The sequence below is a fragment of the Meleagris gallopavo genome, chromosome 4 (genome assembly GCF_905368555.1).
Source record: "Meleagris gallopavo chromosome 4, MGAL_WU_HG_1.1, whole genome shotgun sequence".
Lineage (NCBI taxonomy): Eukaryota > Metazoa > Chordata > Aves > Galliformes > Phasianidae > Meleagris > Meleagris gallopavo.
Genome location: NC_139407.1, coordinates 40,694,195 through 40,710,169, shown reverse-complemented (window position 1 = coordinate 40,710,169; position 15,975 = coordinate 40,694,195). Strand labels below are relative to the sequence as shown.

The 15,975-nt window shown below is 38.0% G+C and overlaps 1 protein-coding gene across 1 annotated transcript in view; it reads left to right on the top strand.

Moving 5' to 3' along the window:
- MANBA (mannosidase beta) overlaps nucleotides 1–15,975 on the top strand; it is a 49,407-nt gene that overhangs the window by 21,278 nt on the left and 12,154 nt on the right. Inside the window, exons 8-13 of the mRNA XM_019614813.3 lie at nucleotides 4,509–4,660; nucleotides 6,293–6,410; nucleotides 9,199–9,285; nucleotides 10,344–10,511; nucleotides 13,567–13,785; nucleotides 15,425–15,589. Coding sequence (XP_019470358.3) covers nucleotides 4,509–4,660; nucleotides 6,293–6,410; nucleotides 9,199–9,285; nucleotides 10,344–10,511; nucleotides 13,567–13,785; nucleotides 15,425–15,589 — 909 coding nt within the window. The remainder of the gene's footprint in view (nucleotides 1–4,508; nucleotides 4,661–6,292; nucleotides 6,411–9,198; nucleotides 9,286–10,343; nucleotides 10,512–13,566; nucleotides 13,786–15,424; nucleotides 15,590–15,975) is intronic.

Sequence of the window (15,975 nt, the reverse complement as noted above, 5' to 3'; positions counted from 1 at the left end):
GGTTCTGAGGTATATTGCTTCACTAAAATCTTGTCACCAGGCATCTAAAACTGCTATTTGCTGTGTTTGTTCACACAGGAAACCTTACAAAAAACAGGAGCTTCTGGAGTCCCACTCTTTATAGGACTAGTAGTAAGGTTGATTATGAGGTCCTAGGAATAGTTCTTTGCTGTTATTGGTGATAAATCTTGAAAAAATTGAAAAAAAACATACTAAATAAACACAACGTATTGTGCTTGGGAAAATAAGTAGGAAATATGTCTAAAAGCCTGTTTAAAAAAAAAAATAAACACATTATTACTGAGTAAAAGCTGCATGTTTTTTCATAGGGAAATTAATTGTTTCAGTTTGGGTAATTTCATCAGGATATTTCATAGAGCCCTATGGCATACAGTCACAGGGGTTTCACAGTCTACAAAAGATATTTAGAAGCCTTTTTTTCCTCAAAGGGAAAGGCAGAAAAGAGCAAATGCAGCACATTGCTGGCATTATGAATTAACCATGTATGAAGACTTTATAGATTCATAGTGCAAAGTGTAGTTGTCCTTCATGTGCTCTCTGAGTCTCTGTCTTGGATTTTGACATGTCCCCGCCCTGAGCTGTACACGTGGATGAAGGCTCCATATGCAGTTTTTTTCTAGCATAGTTTGTCCTCACGTCAGCAGAACTGAATAAACTTTGGATAGTTCGGGAAACACTTGCAGTGACAAAGTTTTTCTGAAAGTTTCTGTAAGGTTTTTGCTGGGAACCCGGTGCTGTGTTCTGGTGAGCAACTAATAGGTGTGAAACATTTTTTGAATGTTATGTCTCTGTATGGGTTCAGAGTATCTGCATGTCTTTGGACAGACTAAAGCTAGAGGGTAACAACTGTGCAAGTAAGAATATGCAATGTGAATCTTATCTAATCTAACTGTCTTTAACAGGGACTCATCTCTGTTTTTTTGATATATTAGTCTCTAAAACATTAGCAAATCCTGTGGGTAGCCTCCCAGTTTGTGCTTGCAGAAACCTTTAGGGCTCTGGCCAATTCTGCTGACCCTCTTTGACTGAGGAAGTACGTACACGCTGCCATTGAGCGCAGCAGAAAAACAAAATAGAATAGAGCCAACATCCAGGATGACGTGGGTTTCTGTTTTGGTTTTCTGTTTGAATATTCTATGTTGGACTTTGTTTCTCAGATAATATAAAATAAAGTCATAGATAGAAATTACCTTAGAATGAAATGGCTTTTCTTCAGAGAGGTTGAGTTCTATTTGCTATTGATAAATTCCCTGATGTAGGCATGGCAAGAAGAAAAGTCTCTCTTATACCTTAGTATAATACTTTTAGTATTCTTTAGTATCTCTTTCACTGTCTTTTGAGGCATTTATTTGATTTTGGAATCAGGTTCTCCATCTTTCTGTATACTTATTTCTTCAACAGTATATTTCATTATTTCATGATACTATTTGAGTACTCGGATCCAACCGTTGTTCCTTCCTTGTCTCTACACCCACTTCTCCCCCAGGCCTTTTAACGTGACTTCCAAAAGCCTCTCCATTTTACTTGGTAATTTTCACACACATTCCATGCTGCATGCTAGGTAGTTAGATCGCTAGGGCATTCTGTGATCTGATTTTAGCTCTGGGCATCTTTGTCCTTGTTACTTTTCTTAGTGCTAAATCAAAGAACACCAATTGGTTTCCACAGCCAGTGGGTACAAACCCCTTGTATGTGACTCAAAGATACACATCTGTTTCTTAATTGTTGAGAGAATCAGATGAGTGTTTGTTTTTTGGTGGCTAGAAAACTGCTTCTCCGTGCTCCAAATCTGGGAGAAATATCAGTCCTTGGAGAGCAAGATATGTGACGCACATCACAAAGTTGCCATGGTCAGAGCCATTAGGATGCATAATCAACTATGTCAGATCCTAGCAGTTCCCCCTGCCTTTCTTTGACTCTGCTTGGTAGAAGAAAGCTGCAGTAGGAACAGGAAGAGATGCTGTATTACCAGGTCGGCCCCTGGGGAGCAATGGTTTGGGAGCACAAAGTCATCAGACCCTGGGATCTCAGAAATGTGAGATGAGGCTGAGGAGTTTTTCCCTGTGCTCATGCTGTGTGGGTGGTCCTGACTGAGGGTTCCAGCGTAACAAATTGCCTCTGATTTGGCCAGTTGCATGAGCTCCACTTGAGGATGAATAAAGCAGTATCACATTACTTTTGTTAGTAGTATAAATACTCCACTACTGCACTCTGAGGCAGTCCCAACCTGCCTGATGACAACCATTAAGAGGACCTCCCAAATGCACATCTATAAATCTCACTCCATTTTGTGCCACAAAAAAAGAGTTGCACTGGAGATTAAAGAGTTTTTCTCAAAATAATTTAGTTCACTAGAGGAAAGTGAGAACTCCTTAGTTAGTGTAGTACTCGTGATGTAGGTTGGGTTTTGGCTTTTTTGTAGTCTTCAGCAGTTAGAATGGTTAGAGTTGTATGATTACTATTTTATTTTTTTTTTTAAACTTCTCAGCTTAGAATATATATGCAAAATTCTATGAATGGGTGCAAGATTCCTGTCCTAAAGCTAAGTTCATCATGCTGCTCTGTTTTCAGCTGACCCATTGTGTAGCAAGATTGCAGTAGAAAAGAGGTAGAGATTGGATACTCTGCTAAGTATTTCTCTGAGCACAGAAATACTGGCCAGAGAATCAGAAGTGTCTTCTCACTGGTCTGATTTTTGTAAGGTTTTTTTCTGTTTTTACTGGGAATTTCTTCACTGTTGATCCTTTACAGTAGTGGTGATGCTGAATCCTTTTGCTTTTAATCTGCTGTTACCCTTAGGGCAACACTGTACAACACTACAAGACCTGAGGTACAGTTCAGTTTGAGGTGAGTGATCTGTGGTCTCCACTCATGCACCTAGTTTGCTTTGCGTCTGTCCAGGGATTTAATTAATCATTGTTCTGTTGACTATGAAGCACTGAAGAGGAAGCAAAAAAAACCAAGTTTTTTTTTGCATTTTCTGCTTCAGACAGAAAATTATTTCCAATCTAAACAATTATTGATAAGTTAAAAATTTAATAATCACAGTCACACAGTGAGATTAGTTATGTCCCGATTTAACTACAGAACTGTTTGGTGTGTGAAATAAAGCATTACATTTCATTTTAAAGGCAGATGTATCAGTTACTTAATTAGGTTAAATTTAGCCAGGTTGACAGACAGATACAGTCCCAACTATATCTTAAAGCAGAGAGAGAACAGTTTGTACTCTGCTATTATGTTTTCAAAAGGTCAGCTTGTAAATAGTCATTTGAGAAAGAAGTGGTTGCTAGCTTAGGGGTAGCCTAGACAAAAACTGTCTCCTGCTGTTCAGCTCCAAACCTGTTGCTTAGTGTGCACTGGCTGAAATTTTGTTTGCTTTCATTCACTTCATTCAGTTTCCCAACTTTCTCCCAGTGATAATGAGGAACAGGTACCAGAAGGAGGAAAAAAAAAAAAAAAAAAAAAAATCTGATCCAGATAAGTTAAAGTGGAGAAGGTTGTGAGGAGGAAAAAGTAGTAGAAAGTCTTTCTGAAAGAAGTCTATTCTGTAACACTTTGCAACCGCACAGGACCCAAATGCGATAGGTGGGGAAGATATCTCTGCAAAATAAGGGTTTGGTGTAACGTGTTACTGCAGTCCATCTAGTACTGCTTCATGGTGTTGTCTGTGTGTTGTGGCAGTTGAGATACCTCTTCAGAACAGCGCTGTCACTTTAGCTGAAATGAACTCACCTAAAACACCCAGAATGATTTCTTGGGAAGTCGTCTTCTGCCTGCAGTTAGGAGGAATGTTTTGCTGTTGTTTTGTTTTCCAGTGTTTGCAGTGCACAATATCAGATATTAGGCTAAAAGAGCAGCTGTAGAAGATAGTTTGGCATCTGCTTGATATGCACTTGTTCCATCTGGAATGGACTTTAATACTTTACACACAGTTGGTGACTGTTTAGCGGATCTGTTCTCTGAGAAACCAGATTGGTGAGCATACTGTTCAAAAACAGCTGTTCGAAGGCCAGAGAGACCTTCACTTTCAAACCAGCATTTTTATTTAAACGCATATCTTTTAAGAGAGATCAAGGCAACAACAGAATACAGTTTTGCTTTTACTGGATGAAACTGAAGCTAGATGTTTAGGGACAAGATCTCCAGCAGAGCTTCTGCAATCTCCTTCCATAAGGAGAAAATACCAGAATAGTGTGTCTGATCTAATGCAGCCACTACGTTCCTCTCAGTGATTCCCAAATAGAACTTTAACTGAATTTTTGCATGAAGTAAACACGCATCTGTCTCACACATACATGTGCAAACACTTATAAAAATTTTTTTAATACACTTTTAATTTCTTCTTGAAAGGTAGTGTGAGAGATGAGGCCGCCTCTTCTGACTTCTTGACTACTTTTAAGTTACTGTTCAGTTCTATCACTTGCATTATAGTTTTTATTTATTTTATTTTGTCTGCTTTAAACCTATGTTTTATGTCTTCACAGGCCTATTTTCGGACAGTAGAACTTGTTCAGGAGCCTATTCCTGGGTCTCCAGGTCTGAGTTTCTACTTCAAAATCAATGGCCAACCCATTTTCATGAAGGGCTCAAACTGGATTCCAGCAGATTCTTTCCAGGATAGAGTGACTTATGACACGTAAGTCATATCTAATATTTTCTTAGGAGAAAGGATCACCGTTACCTCCTCATGTTTGCCCATCAAATGTTGACACTAGTGTGGGTGGACTCTTTTCAAGGTAGGTCTAATGCGATAGAAAGTGCAGCTATAACAGCAGAGCAGCAAGGTCCCAGGCTGAAGCAAGTGAGGATTCACTCAAAGGCAACAGCCATGGGCACAGAAATAAAGGAAAGAAGCTACTTACTTTCAGAAGGCCTCCAGGTATGCAAAGATCTCCAGCAAGATACTGTTGCCTCCACTGCCAATCCTAAATGAGATCTGGGAAGGAGTGGATCCTGACTCTGCCCCTTCCAGTCACTCAGATGTGTTGCATGCATTGAGTGCCCTTGGATTGGCCCTGCCTTCCTACTAGGTGCTCAGTCACTGTTTCAAGCCATGACTTAGCATTTCTGCTGCTGTAGAACACAAATTGCTGGGGCTTAGGCTCTCAGAATTAAGACTTAACATTGCAAGATCTGAATGTTGTTCAATGCTAGTAAGTGCAGTAGCTGATGGGAGAATGGTTATTTGCAGTCCACAGGTTACTGGCCTTTCAGGCATTTTTAGGAGTAATCCTCAGGCTATCTGTTCCTATTGCCTAGAATGTAGTCATTGACACTGACAGGAAGAGCATTTCAGCCATGTTCCAAACCTCCTAATGCAGGGAGGGAGAAATGCACAGAAGTCTCACTCTTCCCTATTTGGTCTGCTCTTGGATTTTGCTGATATGGCATGCAAGAAATGGGATGGAGGCCATGCTATATTTTGATTGGCTTTGTTAATACAGTATTTCCATACATTGTTCTGCCAGTACTTATGTAAAAGGATTTACGTAGGTTATTCCAGAAATAATGCCATCTATTTATTTCCATGAAAACTACAACACATACAAAGCACAATAATGCTATTTGATAGAGAAAATCCTCAACTATGGAACGTTCTTCTTTAGCATAAACACCGCCAGTAATTATGCATTTTCACCAACAATAAAAAGGAGCCTGCATGTTGTGCTCATTAAAAAAAATATATCTGTACCAGCGGAAGAATCTCTGTTGCCACTGCTGAAACACACCACCCACCACCTCGCTGTGCTCACATCTGCTGTTTGGTCTCCATAAATGTTCAGCAAGCATTGATGAATGTCAGTGAGCGCAATTTTTTCTGCATGGGAGGAATTCAGTGATACACCTTAGCTTCAAATGCACTTGCATATCAGGTTCCAGGTTGTCAGTCTGCCCCTCTGCTGCCATCTGTTGCACAGCAACAAAATGGAATATTGGTGGGAAGGTTCAACTTCCACTGCTGTACCACTGCCATCTGCCTCTGACATTGTGGGTCAGCATAATGAAATAGGCATTACTGTTACAGCAGCCCTTGTGCAGCTGACACTTCATCTATTTTGTGTTTACAGGACCAAGTAACTTTGTTTACACAAAAAATTGCTTTTTGAGATCTCTCTTCAGACATGCAGGATTAGAAGGTATCAAAATAGACTGGCTTCTGTCTGAATTACTTGGTTGCTTTTCAGAGATGAATGTTTGAGATTTTTTTGTGATATAACCTTAGAAACTGCTATGAAGATTGTGTAAATCTTCTTATTGTATTTGACAGATTATGGCTACTCTTGAAGTCTGCAGCAGATGCTAACATGAATGCACTTAGGATTTGGGGAGGAGGAATATATGAACAAGATGATTTCTACAATATTTGCGATGAACTGGGAATAATGGTAAAAAAAAAAATAATAATACAGGCTGTGTATTTGGAAACGAGCTTGTAAATAAAAGACTACTGTAAATAAGTCAAATAAGAGAATTTAACACAAGTTCTAACCATCTTTCCAAAGGATACATGGTGGAGTACCAATCTGAGAATTTGGGTCAATATTCTATATGTATATATAGACAACTTATAGATACAAACCTTCATATATATATATATATAAAATTTTTGTAAATATATATCTTTTTAACTTTAATTGTTGCTCATTACTGAGGCTGTCTGTTGAAACTGGAAGTGATGTTTTGGATTGTTTATATTAGCTTGTATTTTCCAATTAAGGCTACTCATCTGCGGTCTTCATTTTTTTTACTCTGCCACCCTTCTTTGCCCAGAGTCTTGCTTTGGTTTTCCTTTTCTCCCTGCTGTCTCTGTTTTTTTGCTGTTACATTCCCCAGAATCTGAGCTAGAGGCTCGTGCCTTGAACTCTCCGTCTTCTGTTCAGACCCGGACTCTCCAACCTCTTCCAGTTCTACATTTTCTATTCTCTTGGGAAGGAATGAGAGAAAGAAATGAATGTCTGAGTAACTGGTGTTAGTGATGTTACTTAATGCAGGAAGTAGACATTTATACTGTGTTGATGTGCACTATATAAGAACTTCTGTGGATTATAGTCCTGGAGTGGTCATCAACAGAGGCTTGCAACAATTGGTCAAATAGCTGTGAAACAAGTACTGTATGGGAGGGGGGTTATTCACAAACTCAAATGGTAGTTTTTCTGCCACAGCTGTACTGTGGGCCTCTGTAGCTGTGATTAGCAACTTACTCATGTGAGAATAGCTCTGCTGAAAAACCTGAGTATTTCAGTATATGCTCCAGGTTGAGAGCAAAGACCTTGGAATCAGATCATTGTGAGGATTTAGGGCCTAATCTGTTTAACTTCTGTGCTTGCTTCTGAGTAATCAAAACATCAAAGAAAGTAGTCGTGTTTTTCTCTGCTGGGGAAATGAATGAAAATTTGTTGGTTTTTTTTTTTTTTTCCTTTTACTCAATTTTCTTTTTTAAATTTCATCTGGCCTGCATGGTAGACTTTATCTAAAGGGCCCTATTGAACAAACTATAATTGAATGTAAATATAGCTGTAAGGGAACACCTGCTGTAAACATTGATAATTTTAGATGAGTATCTTTTGATTATACGAGTTTGGAGATGCATGTTAATAAGCTTTAATGAAATAGGGACTAGATGAGTGAAGACTGAATTGCATCAGGTATTAAAATCCCAAGAAGTGTGTTTGGTCTTTGCAGCATTAAAGAGAAGGCAAACAAAATTGATACCTCGCTGCCTTCTGCTTTATGTGCTTGCCAGAGGAAAAAAAAAACCAGTCATCAGAATGTGTGCCCTGATTTTCAAGGCTTCTGAGCGCTTGCAGTTCTTTTATTTTTGAAAATAGAAATCTAGGTAGGCCATATAGATCTGTGCCTGGGCAGTGCTCAATGCAAGAAGTAGCTCTTATTCAGCACTGAGAACAGCAAATAGATACAGAAAATCAGATCCTTATTCTGACACGGGATGATGCTGGAGGACTTCAGTTTTATTCCTTCTACTGGTCTTGCAAAGGCTTAAAAGAGCATTAGAGTCAGACTGTTTAAGGAGAAACAGTGATAGCTCACCAAAGGAAACAACAGGAGAGAGAGTGAATTTGGTACAGAGAGTTTTGATTCCATAGTCACTGAAAGATTCTTAGTAGTTCTTCAGCAATAGTCTTGCTTTTTCTTAGAGTGTTAGACTGGAACAATTATTAATAGATCTATTACACACATTTTTGTGGAAAATAGGGAAAAGTAATGGCAAAATATGTCACTGCAAGGAAAACAATTTAATGAGAAGCTGAGCTGGCTCTCCCTGTTATTTATGTAGAATGACGTTCAGAAAAGTGTAGTCTGTTGGAAAGGACTCACTGTATTGATAAGCTCCTTCAAGCTTTCCATTTGAGGTAGGTTATCAGGAGTTTAATTGTTAGCACTTAAAAAATAAAATACAGGACAGATAGAACAAGAAATCCTGCCCATCTCACTAGGCTTCTTCCTTTCCATTTTTTTGTAATTCTTTAAGTTACAAATGAAGGAATTTGTTGTTCTCTAGTGTTGTTCTCAAGATACCTGCTTGATCTTTAAAGGAAAAGATCACCAGCACTTAAACTAGATTCTTTGTTTCTGCCTCACTGAGCAATTTGCTCTTTTTAAGATCAGTCTGTGCATTTATTGTGGAAGCGTTTTGTTAAGAAATGTACTTGAAGACCTGTTAAATGTACTTGATACCACACCAGAAGAATTACTTTCTTCTTTTAGTAAGTAATGGGGATTTGGTGTTACACATGCAAAGCATTAAATTTGAAATTGCTCTGTTCAGCTTGAAACTCCTTCGTGGTCATAGCTGAACAGTGCATGGATTTCTAATTATTCCATTGAAACCTATTGAAATCCATCTTATTGAGAAATACTCTACCTATCAGTGAAGGCTGTCAGGATCTACTTTCTAAGGGTGAATATTTTGTAAGTCTTTATATTGAAGAAAACCACATTTGAGTATGATCATGATGAATGCCACAGAGAATGTGATTGTTTTGGTGATGCTTTTCAAGAACAGCAGACAAAATGTTTCAGTTGAAATCTCTGTGAGATAAATAACTTCTGGCTTGAGAAAGTATTTTGCATTCCAGTAAGCATCTGTTTTTTCAAATATGAAAAATGATTTACTAACAGATTATTTTGTATTTTCTTTCCTGTTTCTCATAGATTTGGCAGGATTTTATGTTCGCATGTGCACTGTATCCAACAGACCAGGATTACTTGGAATCAGTAAGAGCAGAAGTTTCTCATCAGGTATTTTGTCCATGTGATCATAACCTAGTATTGCCTGAGAGAATAATTTATGAGGGCTGCTCCAAATGTAATGCCTCCCCATTATGTTGGCCCATGAAATCAGAAGTGGATGTTGGTGGTATGGTAGTAGAGATGGAACCTTCCTGCCAATATTCTGTTACATTTTGTTGCCGAGTAGCAAATGGCAGCAGAGGGGCAGTCTGATAGTATGACACTTGATGTGGCAGTATGTATAAACCAAAGGTGTATAATTGAATTCCTCCATGTAGAAAAAATTGCACCTGGTGACACTCACTGATGCTTGTTGAATGTTTATGAAGGCCAAGCAGTCAATGACAGCACAGTAAGGTGGTAGATGGTGCCTTTTGCATCACTGTCTCACCACTGCTGAAACACAAGTCACGTTCCAGCTGGCCTTGCAGATTTTTACAAGCACAGCATGCAGGCTCTTGTTCATCACTAGCGAAAATGCATAGCAACTGGTAGTGATTCTGTTGAAAAAGAGTGTTTTGTAGCTGAGAATTTGCTCTATTAAATGGTATTAATGCTCTTTATATCTGTTTTATTTTCAGTGAAAGTAAATAGGAAGCATTACATTCAGAGACCTACACATCATCATAGAAATGATTATTTAAAAATATTTGTTAGTGTACATTTAAATAGCAGACACAAAATGTAACCGTGCTCTTTAACTTGCTTATAGTAGTGAGGCAGAGGAATAGGCCTTCCTCGTGTCCAAACTGCTCTCGAGAATGTTTAGTGTGAGCTCTAGTGATATCAACTTGTCTTAGTACAGAATTTACCATTCACGTGCGGCTGAATAGATGGATATAGAGCTACGTGTGTGTATGGTGGATATGTGCCAGGATATTAAGTATACAAAAGTTTGGATCTGATCTGGAGCTGGCGGAAAAGTGGATGGGCTGGAACTTGTAGGCATAGCATATGTAATATGCATGTGAACTTGTAATTAAAGTAGTAACAAATAGATTATTATTTGTTTTTGTTTTTTAAGATAAATTGTTTTGCTTGACTTCTGAAACTGAATTGTTTTTCAGGTAAGGCGGTTAAAATCCCATCCATCAGTTGTTCTGTGGAGTGGTAACAATGAAAATGAAGCAGCAATTGCAAGTAACTGGTTCTCCATACCACACGCTGACAGAGAAGTCTATATCAAAGATTACGTGATGCTTTATGTGAAGAACATCAGAGAAATAGTTCTTGCTGTAAGTGATTTCAAGAAAAAGTGGGGGGATGTGGCTTGGCAAAATGATGTAACGTTTGCAATTTGAGCAACTTGGGATTTCTGTGCTTTTGGGTTGATGTTTTTTTCTTTTGTTTAAATAATCTTTGAAAATGAAAAAGAGCATGCTGTTGAGGAACTGCACTTTCCTCGCTTGTGTAAGCTACTCTTTAAAATCAACGGTCATCCTCAAAACAAAAAATTGTTTTTGTCTTTAATGTCTTGTGATATGTAAAGATGACCTGAAAATGTAGACGATTCTGCCTCCTTTTTCTTTATTATTTAGTGTAATAGTAAATGGCACAAATGCCTTCACCTGCAGTGGAGAAAAATCAACATGCCCATTAATTAATCAAGATGATCCATTTCCTTTGTCTTAACTTGGTTAATGCATACTGTAAGATGGATTAACAACCCTCAATCTTTTAATTGCACTTGAAGAAATTCGTGAAAATAATATTTTTCCAGTGTGTGTTTCCAAGTATGTGACTGAAGTGTTTGGCTGAAGTAGGTTAGACAAAAGCTGTGCCAAACTCTGTCCTTCTCATGTTCTTTGGTCATTATATTATTTTTTGTCATACACGTCTTTTAGGTTTTTTTATTTGTTTTGAACAGACTAATGATGTTTTACAGTTACAGAAACTAAATATTTGAGATAAGACTTAAACTGTGAACGTGCTGACCAGAAGCACCTGAAATCAGTGATGACCTCTATTGTGATGTGGCACTGCTCATTTTGCACAGTTCTTGTAGAGTTGTTTCTTCTTTATTGGAATTACTGCAGCTCATTACTTCATAGAATCTACTTTTAACTAACTTTTGTTTGCATACGTGGGGTAAAATTGATTTGGAAATCCCAAATTGATGCTGCATAACTGTATAGGGATTATAAATGATCCTTGAACCACAGATGAGTATTCTTAAATCCCTTTTTAGCTAAGAGATGTGCAGAATGATTAAAATATTGCAAGAGCTTTGCCTGGCTAGTGAACAAGTAAATGTGAGTTTTGTGTTAACCTAAAAATGTTAATGGTCTTTTCTTAATCCAGTTATCCAGTATGATTTTACTGTCTTCAAGGTATGATAATGCTAGTCTAACCTCTGTCATTTTCAGGATGAGGTGCATTTTATGTTATGGGGCTTTATGATCTAAATTTTCCCTTGCACTAAGCTAAGCAATCATATGTATGTACATGACAGTGATGTTATTGCTTGTTATTAGAGGCTATTGACATTGTCAGAGCAGTTGTACTCTGATTCATGGTATCTTTCTACTGGAAAGGTGTAGAAAAAGGGAAATAGTGAAAATGAGGCAGAGGAGTGAAAGAACTTGCCAAAAAGGATCTGCTCTTGAGAAGTTGCACATTCTGAATGTAATGGTGTCTTACAATCAAAATGGTAAGCAGAAATATAGGTGTCTGTATTTCTTAGTTTCTTTGAGCTGAGAGGTTGGTACAGGTATGCTGTGGTGTTTCTGTGGCTGGCTGCGTGGTTTGGATGTGTACCACAGAGTGAAGTATTCTGGTTTGTGATATTTTTTAGTTACAGTCCACTGCGTGTTATTTTGTTGAGCCGGGACACTCCTTTATTTTGAACCCATAGGTTAACTATTTTGAGTGTCAGAGGGAACTGTACCAGTTAAATAATTTCAGGTTCTGTAAAATATACTTCTGCTACAAAAACAGTCTGCAAGAGCTGAGACTGATCAGCCTGGAGAAGAGAAGGCTCCAGGGAGACCTGGAGGTGGCCTTTTGGAATCTAGAGGGGAGCTACAAGAAAGAAGGCAACAGATTATTGAGCAGAGTTGGTTGTGATAGGACAAGGGGAAATGGTTTCAAACTTAAAGGGGGGAGATTTAGGTTGAATAAAAGGGAAAAGCAAAGGTGATGGGACACTAGAACAGGTTACCCATAGATGTGGTGGAAGCCCTGTCTCTGGAGACCAAGCTGGACCAGGCTCTGAGCAATCTGACTTAGCTTGCATGTCCCTGTTCACTGCAGGGGAGTTGGACTAGATGATCTTTAAGAGTCCCTTCCAACTCGAACAATTCTATGATAATGTAAACCAGCTGAGGAAATCTGTAATTGCTGGCAGAACAGGACTGTATCACTTAAAAGACTTCTTAGTCTGAGCTAAAGACTTTGGGGAATCTAAGGTATCCTGTAACAAATTGTACTTCAGTTAATTGATAATCACTCATGTCCAAAATATTGGAGCGGGATGGCTCTATTCTTTCTTAAAATGAAGCATGTATCAACTGTGCACATTACTGTGCTGGAGCCAGTTGGTGTAATCTGTGACTGTGGTAATTCAGGCCTCTGTCTTACAAGTAGAGTGGAAAATGAATTATACCTGCGGAGCAATTCCCACAGTGCTTTGTATAGTACTGATAAAAGATGTTGCACACTAAATCTCCTGAGGTTATAAATAAATGCTGCTCTGAGTAATCTTAAATGTAACTTCTGGTATAGTCTTATCTACTTTGATGTGCTGAGTCAGCAACAATGACAATAACCAGCAATGCTACTGTGCAGTCATTGGTAGCAGAATACCTTGGTTTTATTGAGACTAAATTTAGGTAACTACTTAATAACAAAGAGGAAAAAAACATGGTGGTATTGCTCCAAAAGCACAATAAAAGTAATGATTTACATAAAGAGGTCACAGTACTCAAGTATTAATATTCTTTAGGTTTATTTTTCATGAGATGCACTTTTAAATAGCTTTCATTAAGAAGTATATAAAGATAGCAAATCTCTTGATGTGAGGAAGAGAATCCCTTAGAACAGTAGAGCAAGCAATAGCATGCCTAACTGTCTTCCAGGAGGAGGAATAAGAAGCTAATTAAGCTAGTAAAGATGATGACTGTCACAGAGAGGATTGTATCCTAAGTAGTGACTCAGAAATTTGGAAAAAGCTGCTGCTTCTTTGCCCTCTTCCTTTTCAGAATACATTCCAGATATTCAGATGATAAAAACCAATCATTTTATAAGGAGTAGTTGTGATGGTTTTTTTGTTTTTTGTTTTCCTAATCACAGGAAGATAAAAGTCGTCCTTTTGTTGTATCCAGTCCTACCAATGGTTTGGAGTCAATTAAAGAGGGCTGGCTCTCTAAAAATCCTTATGACACGCATTATGGTGACACTCACTTTTATGACTACAGTAGTGACTGCTGGAACTGGTCAGTGTATCCTAGAACTCGTTTTGCTTCAGAATATGGATATCAATCCTGGCCATCTTTCAGTACGCTGCAAAAGGTGAGGCTGATCTTCTGAACCTTATTGTTCCCTCTACTCTCATTTAGTGGGGGTAGTGAATCTCTTTCCAACAAATCATGACTGCAGCTGAGATAATGAGGTGTGGTACGTGGCAGGTGGGATAGAAATGTGTAGTGCTGTGGAGGGAGGGGAAGAAACTGGACTGTATCCTTCCTCGGCAGTTGAAAAATTTGCCTTATCATTGCAAGAAAAAACAAGTTTAATGCAATTAAGGGTGTTTGTTAGGGCTGCCATGATAGGAACACTAGGGAACAGTCTTGATTATTTTTATAATCGAATGAATTTAAAAAATTATTTTTGGTTTGTAACCAGTAATTGGCACTTCTCACCATTTGAAGAGCCCAAGAATCTTGTATAGATTGAAATGTTAAGTTGCTGCCCAACCCTGGCTACTAGCTTAATTCCAAGTGGGCTTGTCTTACAGGTCCTTCTTGCCTTGGATATGATCTATAAAAGATAAGCAATATTATCACTCATATTGAAACATAGGTGGCTGTGCCTGATAGATGGGAGAATGTTACCTGACTATTAATTTTAATATTAATTCTTTTTAATATATAGTTTAGTGATGATTGCCTAGCATATTTCTGTGGCTGTGTTTTAAGGTCCATTTAGAAATACAGAAACCACAACCAGTGCTGATTTGTGCTGAATTCTAAAATTTATTACTTTTTAATGCTTTTACCAACTTATTTGCTAATATTCAATACATAAAGAAAAAAATATTGGAGAGGGTTTGGTTTTGTCTCCTATGAAATCAAGATACTGTATATTGTTTGATTTTCTTTTTTCTAGTTCAAGCAGAGATGCATCGTCCTGTTTTTCTGTCCTTTTGTTCAGAGATGAGTATCATGTTGATATGCATGCATCTGAAAGGAGTTCAGAATGTTCCTTTCAGTTTGCTGGATTAAGTATATTATCTGAGACATAATCAGTATGATCATCCATATGAACAAAAATGAAAATTTTTAAATCAATCTGACCTACAGTAGAACAAATTTAAATGAAAGATGTTACAGAAATTGTAATTATGATGAAAGCTTAACAGTAGTAGCTGTATGAGCTATAAGGTATTGTTGTCCTTAGCTGAAAAAAAAACAAAACAAACAACTGTTTCATGCTCATTTGTTTCCAGGGGCAGATTATTGTAGCAGGTTTTGAATGTATATTACTAGAATTTATAGCCCTGCTAGCTTTTGATATTTATTAGCCTGGAAGGAATACGGCTTCTTACTTTCGGACATACAAAATATGCAACTTTATGCCTACATGTATTTGACTAGAGTACGTTCTTTCATCTCAATTAAGTGTTTTTGATTTACTATGAACCCAAACAAACTGTTGAGGTCCTGTGGTCAAACTTGGTCATAGGACAAATAACTGTCATGTTACTGAGCCTTTTGAGCAGGTTCAAAAGCACTATTTTCAGGTGTTTGAACAAAGAGTATGAGCAAAACAGTGTTACTGACTAAAAATTCTTGCTTGACTGCATGAGGTACTCTAAAAATTTATTGCTCAACTTTAATGGTTTTGAGTGATGCCAGCAGACTATAACGGATACCTTTTCCTGAGTAACCTGTCAGTCATCATTCAGATATTTTACTTATGTTTTTAAAAGGTTTCCTCTGCTGAGGACTGGTCATACACGAGCAATTTCTCTCTCCATCGACAACACCATGAAAATGGCAATGACCAAATGCTTCAACAGATTGGATATCATTTCAAGCTTCCCCTGACCACAGATCCCATTAAAAAGTTTAAAGATATGATTTACCTCACTCAGGTAACAGTGGTATCTTCAGTATAAGTAGCTGTTCCAGTAGTCACTATTAGTAGTTGAAATTGGACCTAATCTATTAGGTAACGTTCAGTCATACAGAAACAGTTTCTGCACTGGAGTATTGGAGAGTCCAGTATAATTTGGAACAGGCTTGTCTCTCATTTGCTATAGAGAATGCAGTTTTCATCAAAGACGATCTGGAATACTTCATTTTGCAGAAACTGGCTTAGTCAGGAGAAAGTCAGATATGTGTCTGTCTTGATCTCTGTCCTCTGCAAGGCACGCTTACATTGCTGGCTGGGGATGTAGGGACATTCTGCTCTTTCTTGGTAGAGAACTCTTCCTGGGACTACTGTATTATTCTCCGTATGCTGTGCTTTTCATGTGGC